We start from the raw sequence: 22717 nt of genomic DNA, 5'->3' as shown, positions 1-22717 counted from the left end.
TCCAAGTGTTGAGAAAAATTGTAAGTTCTGAGTATGTTGATACTCCTTCGCTCTTTGAGCAGTTTGTTTAGCCATCCAAGGGATGAGCCGAGAAGCTTCACTGTGGCGTGAGACCTTGTGAATGCGGGATACTTCACTGAGGCGTGAGACCTTGTGAAAAGCATGGATCTTCACTGAGGCGTGAGACCTCGTGAACAGCATGGAACTTCAATGAAGCGTGAGACTTCGTGCAAGTGTGTAAATTCACTGAGGCGTGAGACCTCGTGAGAGCATAAAACTTCACTGAAGCGTGAGACTTCGTGATTGTGTAAGACTCCACTGAAGCGTGAGACTTCGTGAGAGCATTGATGACTCGAAGAGTTATCGTGAGTGGTTGCACTCATTTTATGATTATTGTATTTTGTCGCAGAATCGACTTTTACCTTAGGGTATTCTTTTTTGAGACAATAAGTTAGCTAGAACACGTGGCGACGTGTCGAGTGAGGTCGGAGACGTTGTTTGGCTAATCACATTGCATTCATGCACACATAGGAGGTTAATACACGGCGTGATACCGGACCTCGGTGGATTCCAAAATGGTCATAAGACCCGGATTTCCGCGTAAGAGCGCTATTAGGCGACTCTTAGTAGCAGACCGAAATGGCAGACCTTCGGGTTTACTGCTGATCTGGCTACCTTTGTGTGGTGTAAGAGGCACGCGGGCAGAAATGGTCTCACCGTTGCTGGTGCTAGGATTGATCCGTTGATGTCCATCCGTTTCCGGAATGCATTTGGTTAACTGGGTTAACCGCTATCTGCATTTCATGCAACATGCATACTGACTTAGTTGCTGAGTGTGATTGATAATTGCTAATTCTATTTGATGCATGCTATTTGTTATTACTATCGTTACATTCATTGTGGAATATGCAACCCTAGGATGTTATCCCTAGCTATAAGCCTAAGTGGCTATTCTATTATCTGTATCTATCGGTGCTATTATTTACATAATTCTTTGGAGTTGACCCTCGCGTCTTCTGTGTGTGCTTTGGCGGACTACGCCCTTTGTCAGATGTCTTTGGCGGGCTGGTTCACGACGGTTCACCCTTCGGGGGGAACTAGGGTTGAGATGCTGGAACAAGAGCGCATCGCGGTCGCGAGAGGAGGACGGATGGTGTACATAGACTAGGTCGTTCTGGATTTCGAATTCGGACGACGATCATGCTAGCATGTAGGTTTTAGTGCTGGTGTGAGCTCCTCGAGATGGGATTAGTGTAGGAGTAGAGTCTTAGCTCTGACAGTTATGTTTTCTTTTGGGAACAGGGTAGTTTCCCGCCGATAGCTTTTTGTGTGGTTTCTCTACGGGAATCACAGAGAGTTGGTTGGGCTAGGAGGTCTTGTTTTAGGCCATCTGGGCTGACTCATTCTCATTTTTTAGGTTTGTGTTGCGGACACTTAACCTTTACTTTTGGTCTGTACATTTTGCCTACGGGCGTTACACTTTTCTTCTTTCCGTCACTGGAGGTTACTCGTGACGAGGTTGCTACTTACAGCGGGGGCTGTAATATATATTGTATATTAGTTCTGTTGTCTTTCACATTCGGGTTTTATTTATTTCAGTCTTGTCTATATTATCGACAAAAAAAAATATATTCACGTTTTTCCGCATTAAGTTTATTTTTGGTTACTAAAGTGACGCCACCGAAATCGGGGTGTTACAGTGGTCTACGCCATTGAAAGGCCCAACTCCAAACACATTGGCTCCAAACCCCACACTCACTAACACTAGCCCATTTCAACTTTGATAAGTTGTATAACCGATAAAATTTCTCCCTCAAAACACCTGCACCACACCAGTTGTCCAACCAAAACTTGGTGTGGTTTCCAGAACGCAAATCTTTCCGACCCTCCTCAACCCAGCCATTCTCGCTTCCACCTGCCTCCTGCACTCCCCTCCACCACGCAGAAACATTCACACTGCCCCCCCCCGTCACCATATTTAGCCAAAATTACACGACACCAAAGAGATTTGGGCTCATTTCTCAGTCGCCACAACCATTTACCCAGCAGTGCCTTATTAAAGAGTGCCAAATCTTTGACCCCCAACCCGCCCTCCTCCTTTGACTTACAAACCTCCGACCACTTGACCCACGCTATTTTCCTCACTGATTCACCTCCACCCCATAAAAAGCTCCTCATGAAACCTGTACAAATTTTCACCACACACGTAGGCATTTTAAAAAATGATAAAAAGAACAAGGGTAGCGAGGACAAGACACTTTTAAGGAGGCACAACCGCCCACCAAAATAAATCATCTTCTGCTTCCACGGAGCCAATCTTGACCTCATCTTACTAACCACTGGATCACACATACTTCTACATTTCGGCCGCCCACCCACCGGGGTACCCAAATACATAAATGGAATACCCATTACCTTGCAGTTAAGAAACGAAGCAAACTGTTGTGAGACACCAGGTTCCACAGCAACCACGACAAGTTTGCTTTTTTGGAAATTAACCTTCAACCCCGAGCAAAGCTCAAAACAGCGTAAAATACATTTCAGCACCACCAAATTCTGGACAGAGGCCTCCCCAATAAATAAAGTATCATCAGTAAACTGCAACAAAGAAATCTCAACCCATCTTTCATCCCCAAATGAACCCCCTGAACTTCTCTAATTTCAGGGCATTAAGAAAGAGCCAATTTAATCCCTCAGCAACAATAAGGTAAAGAAACGGAGCAAGAGGATCGCCTTGTCTAAGGCCTTTCTCCATGCGAAATTCCGCGCATGGGCTACCATTCACCAGAATTGAAACAGAGGCAGATTTGAGACCACTCATAATCCAATTAATCCACTTTCCACTAAACTGCATCCGCCACATCATATACTCAAGGAAGTCCCACTCCACCGAATCATAGGTCTTTTCATAGTCATAACCAAGAACTTATGTTATTTGTAGTGGTATTAGGAGTTTTTTTATCACTAATTAAGCAATTAGACCTTTTACTACCCATTTAGTCATAACGTGCAGGTGGCACTTCAAAGAGGTTAAAAATAAGGTTTAGAGTTTCTACAAGAAACCCGACCTTATAATTAAGATAAAATTATTTCTCTCTTAACCTTCAATGAGCATGAGCATCTGAAATTGAATTGAAAATAAAAATCATAAATATGTGGAGTCAATTATGGGATCCTACAACTTACATTTCAAGTGACATTTAAGGTTCAGAAAAACATTTCTAAGAAACCCACATAAACAACTCTCATTTTGTGGATTCTCTAAGACTTATAAGCACTAATTAATTACTCCCTCCGTCCCTAATTAAAAATTCTTGTTAGAACAATTATACTTATGAAAAAAGTATGTAATGTGGTTAATTAATGCATTAGATTTAAAAATGTTGATATATCTCCCATATTTACCCTCAACTAGTGTATTAGATAGTGGGCAAAAGCATTAATTTAGATACATGGAAATAAATTTTGATCATTTTTTTTTGTATTTCTTATAAATGATATTATTGGTTTAATAGTTTAAAAAAAAATTATTGGTTTAATACGTATGTTAAATAAGAAATTAATTAACAAATTAAATTAATTCCTCTTTTCAATTTAATTATATGTATAATTTTCCGTTGTTCATGCACAAGTAGACCAATAAAATTTAAGATTAGTGGATAAGAAATTCCATAACTTTTTTCTTTATTTTTTAAAATGATCTTATGATGTTCAAGGGGTTTAGTTGCACCCTTATGAGTGATTTATACAACCTTATTTAATTTCTAATTTTTCTGTATAAGTTAATAAATTTTTAATATTTTACTGCGCGTCTCTTTTATATTAAATATGTGGATTTCTTTAAAAGTGTGGGTAAATTTAGAAAAATAATTTAAATACTTAATATATATTAAAGTACCTTATATTTATAGATAAAAAAGATGTAAAAGTTTTATTGAATGAAACATGTGTTGGCAAACTAATCTTACTCTCATAAATGGGCAAAGTACAACGCCAACAACGAAAAGCAAACTACGCCAGGATCACAACAATCCTATCAAAGAAAACGGGAGGGGAAAATTTATTATGGACCAGTTTTTGATGGTCTAAACTTACACCACTACCTGTTGACCTGGTACTGGAGGTAATTTCGTATTTTTTGAAATTTTGAAAAAACAAATAATTAATATATAATAGAATGATTAGTGAATGTTTGTATGATTTAAGCTAATATAGTTCATCTCCCTCACTAGAAATCCATGATATTCATCACTTCATCTTCTTCTTTTTCATCACCATTATAATGGATCCATGAAAATATCAACAACAAAAACCAAGTAACACACATAGAGACAGCTACAAAATCAAAAATTGATTTTACTCATCAACTTTTTAACAAAACAAAATTGATTTCCAAGAAACAACATAAGAACCCAGACTCATCCTCCACACCTCACGCGCCTCCACCCAAATGCTAAGAAATCCACCATCCCACCAGATCTGCCCCTCCGACCGACCTCGCTGAATCCCTCATCCTCCGCGGCAACCACCCCCTACCCCGCCGCCGATGCTTCTCCATAATAGTTCTAAGCTCAATCTCCATCCCCAACAGACCCATATCAACAACGCTCAACCTCCCGCGTGGCAACTTCAATTCCCCACCCCCACTGCGAACCCGATCTCCCACAGTCCCACCATGCTCCTTCTCCTTCTTCAACTTGGGTTTTCATTGCTTTTGGGTTTCGAAGCTGGAGCAAGGTCGAAACTTGAACACCACCCAGGTTAGCAAGCATCGTGCGATAGGGTTTTGGGTTTGGTTGATTTATGGATCGATTGAAACGTTGTCTCCTCCTTCGACAACGGCAGTGCAGAGCTCTTCTACCAGTCCAACGCGCGTTGATGACGGTGAAGTCCACCTGTTTCTGAATAGATCTTTTGCTATTTTTGCAAAAGATCTTTGTTTATGCAAGATCTGGTTTCTTCTAGGTTATGGGTATTTATAGTTTAGGGATTTTTTGGTCTGCTTTGACATGGGTTTCAAATCGAAGCAGTTCTGAGAGGGGCGGGGGGGGTTTGATGGTGGTGGGTTTTTGGGTGAAGAAGATTTTTTGATGATCTGGGTTGAAATCATAAGTTTGATGCAATAGATGGTTACTGTAATTGAGATTCAGGAAGGTTGTGGGTGGTAGTGGTTGTTGGGTGGGAGGAAGTAAAGAAGAAGATGAACTGATCTAATTAGCTTAAATCATACATTAACATTCACTAATTATATAACTAATTATACTATAATATATTAATTATTTTATTTTTGAAAAATTACAAATTACCTGCAAAACCTGCAGCAGCAGGTCAAAAGCAGGTGGTGCAACTATAGACCACAAAAAAGTGGTCCATAGTAAACGGCCCCAAAGAAAACAACGAAAATAAAAGCCGCAAATTTGCATATAACATCTAATGACACGTCATAAGATACAACACGCTATCAACGAAACCTCAACTAAACCCATTAACTTCAGGTTTGACAATACCAATATTATTCGGACGTACTTGTATCACGCACAATAAATACAGAGCTAACAACACCATTACAACCTGTTCTTACACGGCCGTAAGCCCCCGAATCGGAGGGTTTATGGTTTAGGGTTCCGAGCCGTAAACACAATAAATAATGGTAGAAATGAGGACCTGTATATTCAATGAAGTCTTTTGCCTTTTATAGTGGGGCTGTTACATTAACCCTAGTCTATTACATATGGGCCTCAATTATGCTTTTATGGGCCTGGCTACTAGCCTAATACCTAACTGGGTCCAATTCCTACAACCGCGCACGTAAAGGTACACTCGCCCTCCCGTGACCCTTTGACTAAGGGACTCGCCCGATACTTCTTTGACGAGTCCTGTCCACAACCCATAAAGCTAATAGAGGGAGCGATTCCCAAACGAGATGTGCCACAAGAGAAAAAAAGTGGTATTTAGTGGTTGAGTTTTACTAAATACACAAAAATTGTAACTCTTGTTGTAATACACATGCTTACCAAAAGTTGAAGAAAGTGTGACGAGATAAAAGTGGGATAAAATAAATAGAAGAAAAGTTGGATGATTTTTTTTAAAATTGTTTATTTGAAGAGAATAAAGAAAAATAATATTTTCTCTCCTTTTTAAATTGTGTCCAAAATATCCAACGTGTGTTGGTCACAGTAATAGTAAAAAGTAGTTGTTTGAACGCCAAGGTCGAGAGTTCAAATTCTAAGAGCCGTACTTTTGGGGAGATCTTTAACCTTCATCACACCTAGGTCGGAATGTCGAGAGAAATTAAAAAAAAAATTGTGTCCAAAATGGAATAAACTAAAAATGTATCTTTATCGAACAACTTTAATACTCCTAAGTCCTAACCTGAAAAGTATGGGTTACTAAAAGTTCTCTAGTAAATCATATTACTATAACTTTACCCACTAGTATTATTTTTTAAAGGTTCTTAGGCTCACAAGAATTATTAGGCTCAAAGTTAGGAGCCCTTACCTCATGTTCATACGACTAGACATGTTGTTGGACCAGGACGGGTTTCACTTTCCGCACTTTTCGCTGGAACTTTATCCTGTATTTGTCAACATTGTTTTGCATCTTCAGGGCCATTTCAGCACCATCATCATCATTACCATCATTTTTATCACCAGCATTGTCACCATTGTCATCAGTGATAGGCATGGAGGAAGGCATCAAAGGCTCTAGTGGAATAACAACCAACACTAGAGCCTCAACTTTTTGACTACTCTCCCCCAAGGACTGGGATAAAACGACTCTATTTCTTGAAAAGTAACATCCATGGATATATAGACACGACGACTAGGAGGATGACAACACATGTACTCCTTTTTATCTGAAGCATATCTTATGAAGATACATTTAATAGCCTGAGGATCTAACTTACCCCGATGAGGACCATGAACATGGACAAAGGCAGAACAACCAAACACACGACTCTGACTTGACAAAATGGACACAGACTGAAAGAAACTAGTCATAAGCTGCACAAGACTAACACCAGATAAAACCCTGAAGGTAAAATCTATTGATTAAACAAGTAGAAGCATACAATTCCCCCCAATAAAACTTAGGAACGTTTATTTGAAACGTAATGCTCGGGTTACTTCAAGAAGATGACGATTTTTTCTTTCACCAACCCCATTTTGTTGTGGGTTGTCAACACAAGTCAACTCATGAACAACACCATTATCCTTGAGAAACTTGTAAAAATTTAGATTTACATATTATTTCCCATTGTCTGAGTGTAACCTTTTAATAGTTTTACCAAACTGTGTTCTAATCATATGGAAAAAGTTAACAAACAATTGAAACACTCACAGACTTATCTTTCATAAGAAAAACCATGTAACCTGAGTACAACAATCAATAAAAGTAACAAACCATTTGGCTCCAGAAATATTAGAAACTGAGGAAGGTCCCCACACATTAGAGTGAACTAGATCAAAAGGTTAGACACTTCTAGTATCACTAGGGGAATAGGCTGTTCGATTAGATTTGGCAAACTTGAGACATCATAATGAAACGACTCAACGATTACTTTGTTAAATAAGTGATGGAATAAAGACCTAAGCATACAGAAAGTAGGATGCATAAGACGTTTGTGTTGAAGCCATATTTGGGAAGAATTCCAAGATTCTGAACTCGCATGATGACACTTGCTTAACTTGTGCGGCAAACAATATGACTCGTCGTGTTCCTTAGCAATTCCAGTCGTCTTTTACGTGGCAAGATCCTGAAAAACACTGTAAGAATAAAAAAAGATAACTTCAAAGTTCAAAAGATTGTGAGAAATATTTGGAACATGAAGCACACGATTTAGGTGAAGAGATGGTCTAAGATGGATATTACCACAACCAGTAGCTAGGGGTTGAGATCCATTTGCAATGGTAATACAATGTTTATCAGATGAACATGAATAATAAGAAAGATATGACATATGTGGTGTCGTCATGTGATCAATTGCACCAGAGTCAATAATCAAGAAATCTTCAGTACATGAGGCATTAAAAGTTAAGAAGCTAGAGTTCTTACCAATCATGGCTAGAGAATGAGTGTCAAAGGACTTCTCAAAGAGTCCATGAAGAGAAGCAACCCTTCTCAACAACGTCGCACTAGCAAGTAACAAAGGATCCAAGGGCGGCCAACGAGGACGGTAGCAATAAGAGGAATAATCAATTTTCAAGAGCAAGGTGCTTTAAGAACACCCAACAAGACTTCAAATCTAGGAAAAATGACCCTTGGAACATACCAAGGAGAGGTCGGCGAATTGTTCGGGGCAAGCTCGGTGGCGAGAGGAAGCTGGGATGATGGCGCGTGAGAGAGAATCTGGTGGCGCCGCAGTAGGGGAAAATGTAGATCATGGTGTTGCGTTTCCAATGGAGGTGTTTCCGATCCGTTCTTAGCAACTTTGAAAAACGGCAGTGGAAGGAGGTTGACGGTAACTGAATGTAATAAGGGTCACTAGGGTTCCAAGTGAGGGGAACCTTGACCAAAACAAAGGATAAGAACAACTAAGGTTTTTGAGCGCGAAAGCAAAACTCCCAGAATCGGAGTTCTTTTACCACATTGAAATATGAAGAAAATATACTTTTATTACTTGAATACAAATACACCAGGTACGTGCAATTTATAGAGGCTAGACTACCTAATCAAGAAAATAAGTAATTTCGAGTGCAATATCTCTCCTAATCTCCTAAATAAAAGTAAATCTCCTGAAAGTAAATAATATCAAAGCAAATAGTATTCTAGTATTACAACACTATCATTACTTTAGAATGAAAAGGACTTGAGAGAATTTTATTTCATGTCTACGATAACGATATTTGCCGACCTTTGTATAGTTAGAATTACTTAAGTGACCATACAATGACAAAATAGTGCAGCTCAACGCAATTCAAGAAAGAAAAATCCAAAAAATATATGAAAATAATGCAGTGAAAGATAATAGCCGTAGTCTGATACAGTATATCAAACTACAATACTCTAGAATAGTCTGTACTGCATTCTGTTAAGTGCTGGCTTCTGCTATTGTGACTAGCTGTAGTCAGTTATATTGTTAGACAGTAAACAATAGTGAGAAATGAAGAGAATGTGAAAAAGTAATTGGTGTGATATATAATGAATGTGGTAAGGGAGATATAGGAAATATAGTGTCTATCAAGGGTGTTTGCACTATTTGAGTTTCTAAGTAATCATGTGTCTCGAACCACCACGCCAACTCTCATTAATATGTGCACAACAAAATGTCAACACCTGATCTAAATCGAAACCATTGAGCCATTGATTATTTTCAAATATGATATCAACAAGATAATCCAAATTGTACAACATGAAATTCAAACTTAAATATCAAATAGGTGTGCAATTAAGTGTGAACAAGATAATCAAATTTGTAAAACATGGAATTCGAACTTAAATATCAATTAGATGTGCAATTAAGTGTGAACAATCCCACCACTCACTATTTGTTTTAATTTATACACTTGGGATAATGTGACTTACACATAAAGATAAATACAGTGATGCGTTCAGTCTCGAGAGGCTAAAAAAGGATGATAACCATGTTCCAAATCTTCAACATGTTTGATCTACATAAATGTTTCCTTATTTAAAACAAGCAAATAATTAATCTAATCCATCTACTCCAGAGGCCCCGTTCTAAATGCATTGTTTAGATCAGCAATGAGATCATTTGCATCCTCAATACCAACAGATATACGTACAAGATCTTCCGTCAAACCTCTCACCTCACGGACTGCAGCAGGTATGCTAGCATGGGACATGAAGCAGGGGAGGCTGATGAGGGATTTCACGCTCCCTGCCAATAAAAACGTCAGCAGAAATGTAGTGTATAGAACTTCAGCATGTTAACCACTAAAGCTTGTTTATTTTCCAATCATGATAACAGAAAACAGAACTTTTTTTTTGTTTAGAAGGAGAAATAACTTACTTTTTGGAAAACGAGGAGAGAGATACCGAAGTTGATTGGAAAACAAACAAGAACCTGTTTGTTTTCCAGTCAGGACACTTTCACCTCGTTTTCACTTCTGTTAACAGAAAATTAGCAACTAAGCTACTTCTTCAAACAGAAAAAAGTCGTGTTTTCTGTTTTGTTGAGTCTACTAAGTTCAAACAGACATCTTTTGGTAACGAATGTTGACAGGGATGCCAGAAAATAAATTACAAGGTTGGCAACGAATCATACAGAACTCAATCTGAAATCTCAACTGTCAAATGAGCACTTCAAACCCCTTCCATTTGGTGAAAGAAACTAGGACCAACAATGATGAAGAAAATATTCAAGCCATGCTCAATTACTATAGAGGTCCAACTCCAACATCTAGGGAGCAGGGACGGCTATAATGTACAAGCCAAATGGCTTATCAACAAATGCATAGGACATGGTTGTTGATATAAGAAAAAAGAGAAGAAGTCTTAATTTTAGAACTGTTTAACTTTTACTACTATGCCCCCCCCCCCCCACCCTGTTTTTCAGTAGTTGCAAGGACGACAGTATAAAACGTTTAAAACTAAGGCACGGGATGGAGGAGTTATTACCAAAACTAACAGTAATGCTATAGTACTTGGTAGTTTCTACAATATGCTTCGAGAGAGCCAGTGAACCTGTCAAAAAACTAAGCACAGATCCTGCACCTTTTGCCTGGAAAGGGAAAGTATGAATTGATGAGAAAATCAATACAGGGCAAAGCAAAATTTATCTAAAATTTCATATTATAAACAGTGCCTGAGAATAGTGTAAATCACGTCCAGGATGACCACGCAAACCGGCATAGTTTACTTTCTTGACTCGTGGATGGGAGGCGAGGAACTCAGCAATCTTCTGCGCATTTTCCTGCAATAGATTTTAACTCCCAAGTTAAAAATAAAAGCATATGAATCAATGATAATTGCAAGTGCACAGGAATTTTAGCATCAAAATCAGTTGTTGAAAGACCACCTATATTGATGAATAATATGCTGCATCAAATCTATAATGTGCGCACATGTTAAATGAAAATGCATAATAAATATCTAATTTTAAATTCTGACAGCATAAACTAATATTTTGACAGACCTAAGAGCAGGGTAAGATGACTTGAGAAATAAGATCAACATTTATGATTACAAAGTTTATTAAGTTCATGCATGTTCCATGACTGCACCACTCAAGCACATGATTATCCTGCAAAGATAAACAGTGCAAGACTTTTCATAGGACTGATTTTAAAGGATGAGTTCATCAACCAAATAACAGTTACAATGCCAAATCAAAGAAGAGATTCAGGAAACTATGTAAGATATTCATGTGTCTCTTTTAAGTTTCTTTATCTTTAAAAGTTGATGCAGAACCCATTTAACCAGGAAGAACAAACATCCGAGAAATATCTTTAGTGCTTCATGTTAAAATTAAGACCTGTGTGTGTGACTGTGACGATGTACACTCCTCTTATTGATAGCCTGATTACAATCAACAAAGAGCCTAATCAAAATGTTGACGATAATCATGGCGTCAAACATGTAAAGCATCTTTGTCATCATTAATACACTAAAGATCTTTACAGCATTTGTTTTTCTTAGGAATAGAGGTGGTACAATTCAAGCAAGGTATTGTGATTTCTCATAGAGAATATGCAATGAATATTTTGGTGGAAACATGGTTGATGAATGCAAGGCCAGTTTCAGATCCAAAGCGCGAGCCAGAAGACTGGTTGAAAATTTGAATTACCTCACTGTCACTTGCCCAGATATTTCCTTTGTCATTACTCATTAGTGTCGTAAGCTAGAATGCTAAATTATTAACTCTACCTATAAGGGACATTGGGATGCAGCTTGTCGCATCCAATGTATATGATAATTAAATGTGAACTATGATTTTCATATATTCTCTAGTAGTCTGCACAATATCTATATACAAGCATCCAGAAGTCAATCCTAACTAATCCTAAATCGAATTCGTAAACCTTAGGGAGTAGATAAGAAAACTATACAACAGAATTATCTAATAATCTCAAGAGATAACAATCCTAATTTAACTTAAACCATGACAGAATCATGTCAAGATAAACATAATATATCAACACTAATCAACACTCCCTGTCAAGCTGGAGCACCTATATTAGACGCATCCAACTTGTTACAAAGAGATGTTGAAAAATGTTAAGGGACTCAGGTTAGAAGGGTAAGAGTCACGTTTATTTTTAATATGATATAATATTGATTTGTGTTAGACTAAGTAAGATTTTAACAATTTTATATATTGGGAAAAATAATATTGAGAGAAACAAAACATGATTCAAGTGCCACTAGATAAATACAAGCACTTCAAAGCATGTTCCAAATAGCACCTGTTGCTTCTCCACTCGAAGGGCCATCGTCTTGATTCCTCGCAAGCAAAGCCAACAGTCAAATGGAGCTAAGCCTGAGCCCTCCGCATTTTGCAAGAAATATAGTTCTTTTGCCAACCTTGAGAGAATGAAGAAAAGAGGTAAGTGATACGGGAAAGGCTATAAAAAGTCGGCGGAAATGAAAGATGTGCTTCATTTGTGAGGATATTTTCTGTTTTTTCTAATAATTGCAAAAACTCCACCTTATTATCCCTGTTTCCTGTTCGCAAAAGTGTGGACAAGAAATAGTGAAAACCACATTTTATTACTTTCATTATTTCTTATATATATCTCTAAAGCCCCAAATAATGAAAACAAGGTGATATTCTAGTAATCATTAATTATAAATATAAAACAACGAAAAATTACAAACAGAACACTCCAAACTTTGTAGAAAAACAAATCGATAGAGTATATATGAACACAAATTCAATTAGAAGTGCTCTGGTGGGTGGTTTATGGAAGAGAAAAATTACCAACTAGCTTAAATGAGTTGTACAAAAAACAGATAAGAGTAAGGAAGAGCAACAAGAGTACCACTTAATAATTTTGAAGGTTCAAGAACACGGATATCACAGAGAGAGCCTATCAGTGTAATGAAAAATATATATATCAAAATCAAAGACATGATTTCAAGTCAGCTCATGGAATATTCCATAACAAAACATATGAAACAATTTACACACAAGCAATTAAAACATGTATAATTACTTAATTAGTCTACATTATGCATAAGAGCTTGTGAAAATTTTCAACCAATTCAATAAACTAATACACAAATTATGTTACAATTAAAATTAAACTTATTGCAATCTATGAATGAAATACAGACTGACAAGTAACAATGACAAATGTAAATTACTGTCTTTATAACTTGAAAGTAAGAAATATAATTAAGAGCTACAACCTTTCACCTTTTACAGCAAGCACACCAGCCATGATATCACTATGTCCAGCAATAAATTTGGTAGCCGAGTGCATGACAATATCTGTAGGAAATATGTACCAGCCACAATTGTATAAGTTTGGGCATAGAAAATGGAAGGAGAGAAATTTACTTTATGCTAAATTGGCACAGGGACTTAAAGGTGGATAGGTAAGGTAATGTTTACTTTAATGTGCTAGGAGTCCAGGTTTGGCACCTAAGGAAGTTTATAAGAAATATTTTATACATCCATATAATAAGAGTGAAAATGTGAGATTGTAATCATACATTAACAAATATTTCTACTCAAATGAATAGAAGCAAAATTGCACTTAAAATATAGCATTAAGGGTCAAAACAATACAAACAAATTATTTTGCCACACTTTTTAACGATAGGTCTTCTTGTGTCATTTTTTAACTACAAAACTAGTAGGCCCAGTTCAACTGTGAAAGTGTCCACCAGCCAGTCAAGCAGCCAAATTCGGCATGTTATGAGCTGGACTCAAAACTAGTGAACTGACCAGACTCAGTGTTCAAACTGCGCAAAACAGTCACAATTAAACGCCGTAGGCCCTTGTTGGAGTACAAGTGTGAATAAAGATGTCCCAGGAAAAAAAAGCAAGGGAAGAACAGTATATAAGTGAAAAGACTCACTCACCCATTGTCTTAAGGTTTTGTGGTGAAAGTATGTATATGATGTCCAAATCACTTGTGCTCTAAGCCCAATGTGGATGTGATCTCCCTACCTAGCCTGTCTCGCTTTCCGCCTAACAGCTAACCTAAATTATAATACAGAGCCTAACAAGCCTGATGGCTCATGATCGAAGAAAAAAAAAGGACTCAATAACAAATAGAGCAAGTCATAGGCCTGAGTCTCAAGTTCAGACGAAGGAGCAAAAGTCCAAAGACCATTGAGGTTCTGATTGAGTTCAAGCCCAGACAAAAGCAAGTTGTAAGGCCTTTGAGACTTAGATGAAGGAGCACAACTCCAACAACCTCTTAGGTTCTGCTAGAGTACAAGCCCAGACAAAAGCAAGCCATAAGGCCTTTGAGACTCAGAAGGAGCACAAGTCCAACAACCTGAGTTGCTACTTGAGTAAGCCCAGGCGGAAAAAAAAAGGATTCACACTTGAAGGGGGAGTGTTGGAGAATAAGTGAATAAAGAAGTCCCAGATTAGACGGAAAAGCAAGGGAAGAGCAGTATATAAGTGAAAGGACTCACTTGCCCATTGCCTTAAGGTTTTGGGATGATAGTATGTGGACTATGTTCAAATTCCTTGTGCTCTTAGCCCAATGTGGATGTGATCTCCCTAGCCCAACTCACTATCTGCCTAACAGGTAACCTAAATTATAATAGCCTTTATTAATAAGAGGAGCGCCTTCTAACACTTTGACTTTGACACCATTCTTGTTAAATATAGTCATATGTAAGAATTAAGTCCCCTTTAGTGAAGCAGGCATATTAGAGGAAAAAGTAAAGACTTATTAAAACTATTGATTGAAACAATCAATGAAAAAGATTGTGATAAGAACACATGGACATAAGAAATTACATAAATTGTAAATAACCACTTTCTAGTTTTTCCACCAATGGTAAACTCTGCACTTTTCCCTCTAAGTGCACACCTTAATTTAAAGGAATTATATCCTTTTTTCAAATAGATTTTCATGTCCATTGAGAAATGAAGTGAACATTGTGAAATTCCAAACAGTGGGAAACTTAGTCTTTCTCAAATATAAGAAAGTATATAGATATTGTACTGATAAAGCTATTATTATAAACTATCAATTTAAATTTGAAAATATTGCCTACTGTGCAAGTAAAGTAAGTGAAGTGTAAATATATTTCTACGTCATTGCTATACTATGTTTATACCTGCTCCAAGTTCCAATGGCTGGGATAATACAGGTGACATTATACTATTGTCGACCAACACAAGAGCACCATGTGCATGAGCCATCTCTGCTATTTTCTGGACATTAGTTAAGAAAAGAAGAAAAAATTTCCATTATTTCATGAAAATATTTAAGAAAATTACATTACAAGTTCATACCATAATTACCAATAAAGATGAAAAGGACTTGATAGCATTTTATTTCATGTCTATGATATATTTGCAGACTTCGACTTGTGGCAAGAAATACTCAAGTGACAATACAATGACAAAATAGTACAGCTCATAGTAATTGAAGGAAAAAAATTGCAAGAAAATATATGAAATAATGCAGTAAAGATAATAGCATTATTGTCTATTATAGAGAACATCAAGCTACTGTACTCTAGAATAGTTTGTACTGCATTCTGTTAGTATACTAACTGTTGTACCCTGCTAGTGTGACTAACTGTGTTCAGTGAGGTTATTAGGCAATAGACGTTTGTGGTTAGTTAATCACAAGGGTTTAGATTCAGGCCCAAAACAAAGACGCATTATCTAGAAAGTCTATTCTAAGAAACATAGGACTTAGTTGTAGTATTTGCCATTAGGGTTTAGTTTTAATAACTGCCATATGTCAGGTAATGGAAGCTATGTATTTTTTTTCTGTGTGGTAGTTTTAGGAGACAGTTGTGATTGTGTTGACAGTTTTATGCACATAGATAATCTCTGTGGGAGTTTTTGAACTGGAGGAAAGAAAGAGGTTGTTGTAATTTTAGTAATCTGGTGTGATTTAATCATTTTTCTTACTGGTATTCTATCTTTTTTGTCCGACCTACTGGATTGAAAGGAGTAAGTTCCTGTGACCAGAAGAGTACAACCATGACTCGTGTGACAGAGGAGGCTGAATGATATGGAAGAGATATTAGAAAGGATAGAAACCAGAATTGAGGCTCGGGTAAGGATAAGTATGGATGAGAAATTGGAAAAAATGGATAATGTATAGGGCGGCTGTAGGCAAATTCTGAGGAGATATCTGTTCGAGATGAGAAAATTAATGGACAAGAATGCAAAAAGAGGAGCAACTGAGCAAGGGAGTTCTCTACATCGAAAAGGAAAAGAAACAGTCAGATTCCAGCAATTATGACATGGATAGTACCGTATGGTGATTAAGAAAGTGGAACCGCCATCCACCAATGGTGATGACTCTATGGTGTAGATCATAAGAGCAAAACCTTATTTTGAAGATCAAATTACTAGTGAAGAGGTGAAGAGAATCTCTCATCATAAATTTAACATTTATCCAAGTCATGAAGTTTGCACGTAGTATTGAGACAGAAACAAATGCCCTTGATTTTGGAACAAGGAGTTTAGATTCACAATGTGGAAATGATGTCTTCTAGAAGTGTATCAAGGCCACTGCAGTGGTTGTCAGGTCTACAGTGTGGAGATGTGGCATCAATTTCTGTAGGTCAAAATCGTTTCAGTACTGTGCAGAATATAAGAAAATCCGGAAAAAATAGAGGAGCCTCTCATTTGTGACTTCCTTAGGTAGAACAACAGAGAGGGAACTGAAAAACTTCATAAAAATATAAAAAATAAAGGCCTGAGACATTTAACATATCAAGAGTTCATGGAGAGAGACTTGTGGTTTTTCAAGTATGGAGAAAAATTACATCCCTTGGACCAACGTTCTGAAATACTTAGACTTTTAGTCCATGCTTGTTTGTCCATTAAGTAATACTTCAAGAAACTAAAAATAAGTTCAGTCATATAATTAAATAAGCTCCTTTATGAAGTATAAAAATCAGAAGTTCCAATCAAGGGAATAAATTGTTTCCCGAAGGGAGGGCCAATGCAAATATATACTAAGAACAAGAACAAGAAGCTTATAATGAAAATTTGTAATAAGAGAATTCAATTCCAGTACGAGTTTGATTTGCTTTAAACAACTTACTGTTGTTCCTAATCTTTTAAAGCAAGAAAGCCACCTTGACCTCCTTACCCCATAGATTCACTAACTTTATTCTCATTGAGTCAAGAAGCAAATTGTGGATCATGCAACACGAAACACTTGAATAGCCTAAATGCATTAGAAATTTTGGCAGCCTGAAGTTGTAGATACCCTACACTTGGTTGTTGAAAAATCTCCTTCACTCCTTGTCATCTTACATAAAAGTTAAAACAGTTTTTTCTGAACTGTTTGTTTGTAGAGCTTCAGCATTTTCAAAATTCATCTGTCCTATTATAGAACCAAGGAAGCCTTAACAAATAACTAGTTTATATTTATCACTTTCTTGTTCAAAAATTTCCCTTATCATAATGTTCACATTTAATGTAAGATAAGTTTTAAAGACAAAAGCATTCCCTTGCACCTAAAACTATTTACAACATACTGAATAACATCCTGCTCTCAGTTGCAGAAGAAGAAAAGACACAAACATTCTCTTGCACTTCATATTTCTTAAGGAGATATTTCATAAAAACACCCTCTCAAAGAACAAAAAGAAGCAGCAGAAAAATGTAGTCAGCATAATTATCATTTAAGAATTACAAAATGAGACTCCTTACTCGAATATCAGAAATTTGTAGTCGGGGATTGGTTGGACTCTCCAGCCATATGAGCCTAGTCCGGGGTCCAATAGCAGATGAAACCTCCTTTAGATCACATGTATTTACCCGTCTGCAGATGCAAAAATTACAATCTAATCAACGATGGGCTGGCAGTACAAGGAATAAACAAACTTTGCCGGTTTGTCTCTGTACTTAATTAATCATCTTAGAGGAAATAAATATGCATGAATACAGATCATACTAACTTCACCACAACACCACTCTTGGGAACAACAACGGACAGCAACCTATCAGCACCACCATACAGATCATCTCCAGCAAGAATTTCCTCACCTATATTCACATTACTAGGAGTAAATATAAATAACAACAAATAACACCATGTCTCTATCAATATAGAAAAGAAAGAAAAAAAAAACATCATGTTGGAATACACTGCTTCCACAGTGCATTAGTGAGATTCATCTATTATTAATACAATGCAAAAAGATAAGTGTTCACTGAAATAGTATCTTGTAGTAAATCCAACATGTGAACAATCAGGGCAACCATAAGGATGCCGTAGTAATCAGATCAAGCCCCACAATAGCAAACAAGAGACAAAACATGCAAGCTTGGAATAAAAAACAATGCGCGTAAAATTATGTAAATTATTTGAGGAGTAGGCTACAAACTCTCCTCCGTATCCAACTCCTCCATTTCCTCCGACCTTGCCCCCTGAGATTGCTCTTCCAATTGCACTACGAAAAGGTATACGCTCAACCTGTAATCCATCACCTCATTATGTAAATTTGGGTTATCATCGCTTGTCTCATTTGCGTTATGCTTGTATTTCCTCTTTGTCTTCTATGTCTATTCCTAAGACTGTAGGTGATACTTTATCTGACCTTGGTATGTTTGATAAGATGTGTGCTCTTCAGAATAGTGGCACATAGGACTTTGTTCTTTTTCCTCTTGGGAAGTTTGTTGTAGCCTTGTAGGTTGCCGGTGGATTTTCGCAGTCAACGATGGGCTCGGTGGTCAAGTTGATCGCCTCACGGCTTGTTTGGTAGCCAAAGGTTATTATTAGAATTTGGTCACATCTAAAGCCAATGTGGGACTTCTAACAGTTATAAGCAGATGTTCAGCTTGAATTACCGTTGGCATGAACCAATTATCCCGAAAGATTCAGTTGTTGGGTAACGAACACATGAATGGTTTATATTATATTTCTAACAATGGTGACACTTTTTCTCCTGAGTCTACAATGACTTCGGTCAGATTATTTCTGTTTATCGCAGCTATACGTCATTGGGCTCTTTATCAGCTTGACATCAAGAATTCTTTCCTCCATGATGACCTCACTGAAGATTTCATTTGGAGCAATCTCCTAGATTTATAGCTCAAGGGAATCTTATGGATTAGTTTGTCATCTTCGAAAGTCTTTATATGATCTCAATTGTGTATATGAATAACATTGTCATTAGAAGTAAAAAGCACCTTTGTCATCACTTTCGGATAAAAGTCCTTGGAAGAATTCATTATTTCTTGGGCATAGAGATTGCATAATCCAAACAAGGGATTGTGATTTCTTAGAGGAAGTAAGCTATGGGCATTTTGGAGGAGACTGGATTGTTAAATGACAAGCCAGTTGACACTCCTATGGATCCCAATGTCAAACTTATGCCAACTCAAGGGGAGCAACTTTCAGATCCAGCAAAATGTAGGAGATTAGTTGGAAAATTGAATTACCTCACAACCCATCCAGATATTTCAGTTTTTGTTAGTGTGGTAAGTCAATTTCTTATTTCTCCATGAGAAGGGCATTGAGATGTTGTGATTCGCATGCTAAAGTATATTAAAAAAGCTCACGGAAAAGGTAAGGTTTATTGTATGAAGACAAGGGCCAAACACGAGTTGTAGGATACTCAGATGCCGATTGGGCAGGTTCTCCATCTGATTGGAGATCTACCTCTGGGTATTGTGTTGCCCTTGGTAATAACTTAGTCACCTAGAAGAGTAAGAAACAAAGTGTAGAGGCAAGATCAAGGGCAGAAGCAGAATATCGAGACATGGCTACAGCTACTTGTGAAGTTATATGGGTCAAGCAGGTGCTTCAAGATCATAGATTTGAGGATGATTCACAAATGACACTTATTTGTGACGACCAGGTGGCCTTACACATTGCCTCAAATCCAATGTTCTGTGAGAGGACCATACACATTGAGAACTTGAGATTGATTGTCATTTTATTAGACAAAATTTTATATGGAGATATCAGCACTAGATTGGTCAGTTCAAATGATCAGTTGGTTGAAGTTTTTATTAAGTCTTTAAGAGGTCCTCGAGTTTATTATATTTGTAACAAGCTTGGTGCATATGATATGACATATATTCTCTAGCTTGAGGGTGGTGTTAGATATCTTGTAAATATGTGCAGTATCTATGTCGTATGTTTATTGCATCTATTATATATAATACACTCCATTGTGTAGTTGAGACCCGCGGATTTAGTCCAATGCCTCTTGTCATCTCATTTAACAAATGTGAATTATATTAACCAACATGAAATGGTATAGATATTTGCCGAAAACACGCAAAATTAAATTATTTTTAGTTTTCCATTATGATAAATATTTGGACTAAAATTGGTAAGAGAAAATTTTACGAATATTGAGGTCTCAGTCTATGAATTCCTTCTAGATTAACATCGAAAGCCCCAATTCAAGTGCGGAAGAATGGCATTCTAACCCCTCAAGCTTAAGACAGCAATTTTTTCACAAACATTTAGTGAAGATATAGATAAATATTTAACCTATATAAGTTTATACTGCACTGTACTACAAACTATAATATATATTTTAACTTAACAATAAGCTAAGATCAGATTTTATCACTCAAAAGAAAGAAAAAAGCACCAGTTTTAAGAAGATGAGTAACAGCGCTCAAAGCAGCCATCCCACTGGTGAAGCAAAAGGCTCTATCTGCTTTATCAAGTTTTGCCAGTAAACTGAGAACATAAAACATGCTAAGTTAAAGAGGAGGGTCAAAGAAAAAGATATGAAACATCTGCAGTTGCAACACAAAAATTAACTGATAAGTTTCACCAAACCTTTCTAAAGCATCTCGAGTAGGATTTCCACTTCTAGTATAGTCATAGGGACCATTTTCTATTGCAGAAGGCTTCACCAAGAAGTATAGAAAACATCAAATTACAGAAAAAAAATATATAAGAAAATCTGCAAAAGAGATACTTAATACACAAATAACATAAGTTGGGCATGGACTGACACACAAATCCAATAAAGGGAATTCTTTCACATAATGTATGTACCAAATAAAATGCCAACCTGCTTAAAAGTAGCGGTTTGGTAAAGCGGAGCACTAACAGCGCCATAAGGATCAAACTTATTCTCAAAATTCAACACCATTGTTGAGATATCAGGCTCTATTAGCCCCTCTTCTGCAAACAGAAAGGATCAGCAGCAGCAGCATCAGCATCATCCACCACAGCCGAAAGCAAAACACTACTACTACATCAGGCATCATCACAAAATTAGAAAAGCAGAAAGCAAACCACTTAAGCATTCTGCAACAGCAGCAGCAGCATCATCCACCACAGCCGAAGTGCTGACATCCATTTCTCTATCAACTGAGCAGTTCAACTTGAACCCTTTCGCAGACAACAGTTCACTTGTTCTGAAATTCGCGGAATTGCTAAACCCTAAACCGAAGAATGCATCTTTTTTATGCAGCTCAACCTGCAGGTACAAAACAATCGAGAATTTCATTGCGGTTTCGCGTAAGAAAATGGAAAATGAGAATCATTGGTTTTCTTACCTGAGTGTGGGGAGCAATGGAAACTGAATTTGTGAAGGTTCTGAGAGAGATCGAAGAAGGAACCATTGTTGAAGTTCAAGGAGAAGAGAGGAAACTGTGTATATGAAGGCCTAAAGTAAAATACATAATCTTTGGTTAACTGTGTATACTTCTTTTCAGGCAGGCGGCGATAGCTCTCTTCTTCAGGCTTTTCAGAAATAGTGCTTGACGGCAGCAGGGTGTTGTGTGTGACTGTGAAAGCTAAAAACTAAACATTTAAAATTTAGTTAGTTTAGTTTTTATAAATTGAATAAATTTATTTTTACAAGAGGAAAACTAAATTGAACTTTTTTTCTTGTGGTTTTTAATTTTAAAAAGTTGTAGTAAGTTTCTTTTTTTTCATCGGAAAATTAATAACACACGATGTAACGCCCCGATTTTCGGGGGTCACCATAATAAACTGCTAAAATAAATATGCAATGTTTTTCAAAAGGATTTATAAACACGGGTATATTTTTTCTCTTCAAAGTATTTCCAAAACATGTCATGCATACTCCCAACTGTAAATCAAATTACATCTAGCCTTAAACAATGTAAGTACCCGAGGGTAAAGACGAAAACACACAACCTACAAAACCTAACAAGTAGAAACAGATTCAACAAAGAATCTATTATGCAATGACACCATAAATCTGACATGCTCCCTACGATCTCCACATTTGGAATTGCAGAAAAGTAAAGCATCGGAAGACGGGACAGTCACCTAGAACGAAAACCATTGATCTGCCACTTGACGTCTCTGAAGACGGGACAGTCACGTGGAACGAAAATCACTGATCTGCCACTTTGGCGTCTCTCAAGACTAGACAGACACGTGGAACGAAAGTCATTGATCTGCCATTTAATAACGCCCCAAAGACCACTCAGTATGCCACGAAGGCCACACAGTACGACACGAAGGCCACGTAGTACGGCACGAAGCCCACAAAGTACAATCCAACAACGCATATGCACAAATATCAACACAACATATAGTTAGTCACTTAACACATACATAGCATGTGATTCAGCCCAACATCAATCATAGTAACAATCAAGACATTAACAACACATATCAGTCGAAACCCTAGAACATAT

The 22717-nt window shown here is 37.1% G+C and overlaps 1 protein-coding gene across 1 annotated transcript; it reads right to left on the bottom strand.

The window, feature by feature from the left end:
- Positions 1–9412: 9412 nt before the first annotated feature.
- LOC130737547 (cystathionine beta-lyase, chloroplastic) lies at positions 9413–21836 on the bottom strand. Its single transcript, XM_057589355.1, has 13 exons — positions 21602–21836; positions 21339–21522; positions 21112–21224; positions 20874–20944; positions 20680–20771; positions 18028–18115; positions 17780–17891; positions 15211–15307; positions 13315–13396; positions 12369–12486; positions 10769–10876; positions 10582–10684; positions 9413–9841 (listed from the first exon to the last, which is right to left on the bottom strand). The coding sequence occupies exons 1-13, from the start codon at positions 21665–21667 to the stop codon at positions 9663–9665; spliced, it is 1413 nt and encodes a 470-aa protein (XP_057445338.1). The 5' UTR covers positions 21668–21836; the 3' UTR covers positions 9413–9662.
- Between the last annotated feature and the right edge of the window lie 881 nt (positions 21837–22717).

Source organism: Lotus japonicus, chromosome 2 (assembly GCF_012489685.1).
Source record: "Lotus japonicus ecotype B-129 chromosome 2, LjGifu_v1.2".
Lineage (NCBI taxonomy): Eukaryota > Viridiplantae > Streptophyta > Magnoliopsida > Fabales > Fabaceae > Lotus > Lotus japonicus.
The sequence above is the reverse complement of the archived record's forward strand: the minus strand, read 5'-3'. Positions and strand labels throughout refer to the sequence as shown.

Excerpts from the sequence above, each read along its gene's own strand:
- LOC130737547 (XM_057589355.1), bottom strand. The coding sequence starts at position 21,667 with ATGGTTCCTTCTTCGATCTCTCTCAGAACCTTCACAAATTCAGTTTCC. Across the intron at positions 12,487-13,314 it reads CTTGCTGTAAAAGGTGAAAG|GTTGGCAAAAGAACTATATT; the intron begins GTTGTAGCTCTT and ends CATTCTCTCAAG. Across the intron at positions 10,685-10,768 it reads GTGATTTACACTATTCTCAG|GCAAAAGGTGCAGGATCTGT; the intron begins GCACTGTTTATA and ends TTCCCTTTCCAG.